General features: G+C 37.0%; 1 protein-coding gene across 1 annotated transcript; it reads right to left on the bottom strand.

Annotated features, from left to right (window-relative positions):
- Nucleotides 1-407: 407 nt before the first annotated feature.
- On the bottom strand, nucleotides 408-738 carry BJX67DRAFT_368769 (uncharacterized protein). Its single transcript, XM_071030672.1, has one exon. It carries the CDS (start codon nucleotides 715-717, stop codon nucleotides 556-558), a length of 162 nt encoding a protein of 53 aa, XP_070880356.1. The 5' UTR covers nucleotides 718-738; the 3' UTR covers nucleotides 408-555.
- Nucleotides 739-4,025: the final 3,287 nt, after the last annotated feature.

Raw genomic sequence — 4,025 nt, 5'->3', positions numbered from 1 at the left:
TATTAAGTAATAAGATTATCTCATGTACAAGCTGCTCTATTTTACTTTGTGACCGCCCATGGCATGCAATAATATATGTGTATCCATGTATATGGCTGGCTGGATACTCTGGTAAGTCATCAATATACTCGAGTTTCAAGGTTTGAAGAGGATTGCTTTTTGACTTTGTTAATTGCATAGGGCCATCCTATTTAGTAGTTAGTAAGCAGTTATTAAGTACTTGGAAGGAATAAATACTAGTAAATTAAAATCCTGCTGCAGGCTTGGTTCAACAAGTTTATCAAAATCAAATAAATTACCTTGAGTGCCTATGGTAAAATAATAATTAGTTAGAAACTGGTTGCAAAGTACTTGTTGTCTTAAAGACTTTCAAGAAGGTAAAGGGAAATTAGGTTTCCAAAATTTAGTTTCACAGAAAAGAAGTTCGCGTGTCATATTATTGCTGATTAATGGCCTTGGCGGTCATGTGAAGGGGATGAGTGTCACGCGGCCACGTTTTCAAGGTGGCGTGACCTGTGTACACGACAATCATCTCTCTCCCATGTCTTGGTTTAGTTACGTCAGCATTCTCCATCCCAACCGTCCCTGAGAAAAAGTAACAACCACCAAGGGAGCTGACAGGACGAAGTATGGTGAATTCTTTGTATCCGGCGTCGTCGGCGAATTCCGTGGATTCGTCATCAATATCGTCCGTGGAGTCAGAGCATTCGTCGTCATCAAATTCCTCGTGGATTGCAGCTTCGATAACCTGTGCTGATGGCCACATGTATTCCCAGATCCTTAAGGTAGTTCTATTGGAAGGGTAGTGAAGAAAGAGACACGGTAAGAGATGGAATATGAATCGTCAACCCTCTCAGAGATTGGCTCCTGTCTGTCTGCCACTTTGGTCGTAGATACCGTCGAAATATCATGTTCTAACCTCGGACGCTTTCGTGGAATAGGGTCATCAAAGGGTGGCCTTTCCACCATCATACTAAAGCAGGTTAGTTATAGTAAATAACTGCAGTACTATATCCTTACACCTTACCAGGATTATTTGATGGCAAATCCTCACTTTTTTTTTTTTGAGTTGGTTTGTGTTTGACACATGGATGGCTGCTGTTGGCTGACTAATAAGGTTTTCTGAATGGCTAGTATCCAGCAAAAAGAGTCCGTGGAGGCAAGTATGATCTGGCCGGCACCAGGGAAGAAAGCGTTCAGCAAGCATGCTTGATCCTGAAGCACTAGTGCCTTCAACACAGCGCTTACTAGTCTCTATTAGATGACATCTGACGCGCCACTTCAGCGCTTCAACATCCTGTCAGACCGACCTTCAGCTTCGGGAGGCCAACAATCAAGTCTCAGAGATGAGACCACTGAGGCCAGTAGATCCCAGGAACAAGTCGGTCCCAGGGATAAGAATACAGGGGCAACTCGCGTATAATAGTAATTCCGCGTCCGGCGCTACACCCGATTAGGCAATCGGCAATCCAACACTGGTATCTATCACGTGTTACATATCATGTGATTGTCGCCGCCAGAGTTGGAATCTTCGTTGAAGAGCTGCTCACCCACCATTTCTTCTCTTGCAATCACTTTCTGTTTGCTCCGTCCGGGACCGGGCGACGTGAACAGTTATATGGCTAAAATTTGCGGGAATACACGCCAGGCAGTCCAGTTCTAGTGCACAATGGATTGCAAAATCAGCTTCATGACTGCTTGTTCTAGAGACAGGCTAAAGTATGTTAGCATTTTATATCTTTCCAGAGAGAATGGCTCTTGGATATTATAATATGATTATTAAAGTCCTGTTTGAATATTTAACTACAAATCCTAAAAATAGAGGAAAGAATAAATAAATAAAAAGCGTGTAAAAAGGTCCAACCTTGTTGAAAGTAGAATGTTCTAACAGATGCCTGCTTAGATTATAGGGCGTGTTGGTTCTTCTTTAGATAGAGTAGACCCTTGCCTATACTGCTTGATATACTCTAGCCCAGGATGGCATGAAAGCTTGTTATTAGCTATAAGCAAGGTATTGCTCCGGGCAGATGATTCTTGTTTTTTAAGATGTCCTACATTGTAAGGCGTCGGGATTCGGCGAAAGTATTCAGCCGTCGCGACGCCGGGTGCCAGCAAGCGTCGAGCTGCCTAGTCTTCGTGAGGGAACTTGTTCAGGTTTACGCGGAGGATTCTATTGCAAGAGGAACAGAACAAATCGCTTAGAGAACTAGGATACATGCAAGAGTCAGGATTCTTATATAATTGGCCGTCGGGCCGCCATCGGGCAGCTATCTGAGTGGGGTCAGTGCGGGGTTGTTGTTGATGCCTGCTGGTTCAGGCACCGACCGTGACAATTCATTCCCCCCTGAACTGCAAACTGTCCTGGTTTGTGCTAAGCTGTTTTGGGTAACACCTTATATAGAAGTTATTCACTAATTAAATTGTCAATAAAAGACAAAGCAATAATAAAGCTTTAATAGAGTCTTCAACACAAAGATTCCACCTTTGGTTTAGTATTGCAGAGTAGTTGGCATTATAAATATTATAGATTCCCTGTAGCTTGTAGAACTTAGTAGGCATCATATATTATCAAATTTATTGCTGTAAGTCAGTTCTACAGCAGCACTTGGGTGCTGCTAGGGGTATGCTATATAAAAATTAATAAAATAATACAGCAATATGCCCAAACACAAGTTGTCTATGTTATGAACCCCTCAGGATCATAAGCAGCAAGGTAGAACCACAAGGTAGAACCTTGAGGGTGTGCAGAACCTTGGGGAGCATATAAAAAGCAAGGACATGTACTAGATATGTATACCTGTAACTAAGAAATCCTGGAGGAGCCTACTTGGGGACAGGCATAGTAGAGGTATATATAAATAGCATGGGGATATATAGCTAATACATATCTAACTACTATAACTTTACAGGACTTGGGAAGAACTATATATAACCTCTAGATACATGCATGGGTAATATATATATACTAATAATATATATATAACTACTATAGTTCTTGGGAAAACCATGCCCTAGTATATATATACTAGGTATATATACCTAGCCAAGACTAAAAGATATAATAAATTATTATATAGTATAATTATAACTTGCTAAAAAAATACTAAAACCCAAGGTAATCTAATAGAGGGACTATATAATTATATACTATCTAGTATACTATTTAATAATAGGAAAATAATATACAGGACTATATAATCTAATTAGATATACTATCTAGTATACTATTTAAAAGTAAAAAAATAGTAAAAACTAAAGAATACTTAAAAATACTTATTACTACTATATCTAGCTTTCCTATTTTTATAATTAATATTACTATTATTCTAGAGTAACTTGTTTAAAAGATTTTTATAAAATAACTTATCTAGTACTTATTTTATAGGCTATAGTATATATACTATAGGCTAGCCCTGCCCTTTTATCTTAATTTTACCTAACTATAACAAGTCTTTATACTTGTTAGATATGATTATACTAGATAAGATAAGTTAATCCAAAACCTTTAAAAGTCCCATATAAGAGCCTAGGGTTAGAAATATATAAAAGATTATTATTTTAATAATAAATTAATTACTAGTTAGTACAAGTTATATCTTGAATTAACTTAAAGCTATTAATATAATATCTTAATACTAGTACTAAGCTACTATATTTTTAAAGGGTAAAATCTTATAAAAGACTATTACTAGAATACAAGCATAACTTAATAAGCAAACTAGGGTTATTAATTAGGTTACTAGTAACCTAAACTAGCAATTTAATATATCTAAGAATAATAAAATTTCTAAAAAATATTAAAAGATACTAGAATAGTTCTAGGATTATATCCTCATGCTTAAAACCAAACTTAAGGCTAAAGCCTTGAAGGTTAAGGTGCCTAAACCTTTTAATAATATTTAGACCAAGCTATATTTCTTTCTTACACAGATATAGACCTTTATTAATATTAACTAGGACAAGTTGGTTAGCAAGACTAACAAGATTATATTTATATCTACTTATCTTAAAAAAAAAGTATACAA

This window comes from Aspergillus lucknowensis, assembly GCF_044049455.1.
Source record: "Aspergillus lucknowensis strain CBS 449.75 chromosome Unknown BJX67scaffold_118, whole genome shotgun sequence".
Classification (NCBI taxonomy): Eukaryota; Fungi; Ascomycota; class Eurotiomycetes; order Eurotiales; family Aspergillaceae; genus Aspergillus; species Aspergillus lucknowensis.
The sequence above is the reverse complement of the archived record's forward strand: the minus strand, read 5'-3'. Positions and strand labels throughout refer to the sequence as shown.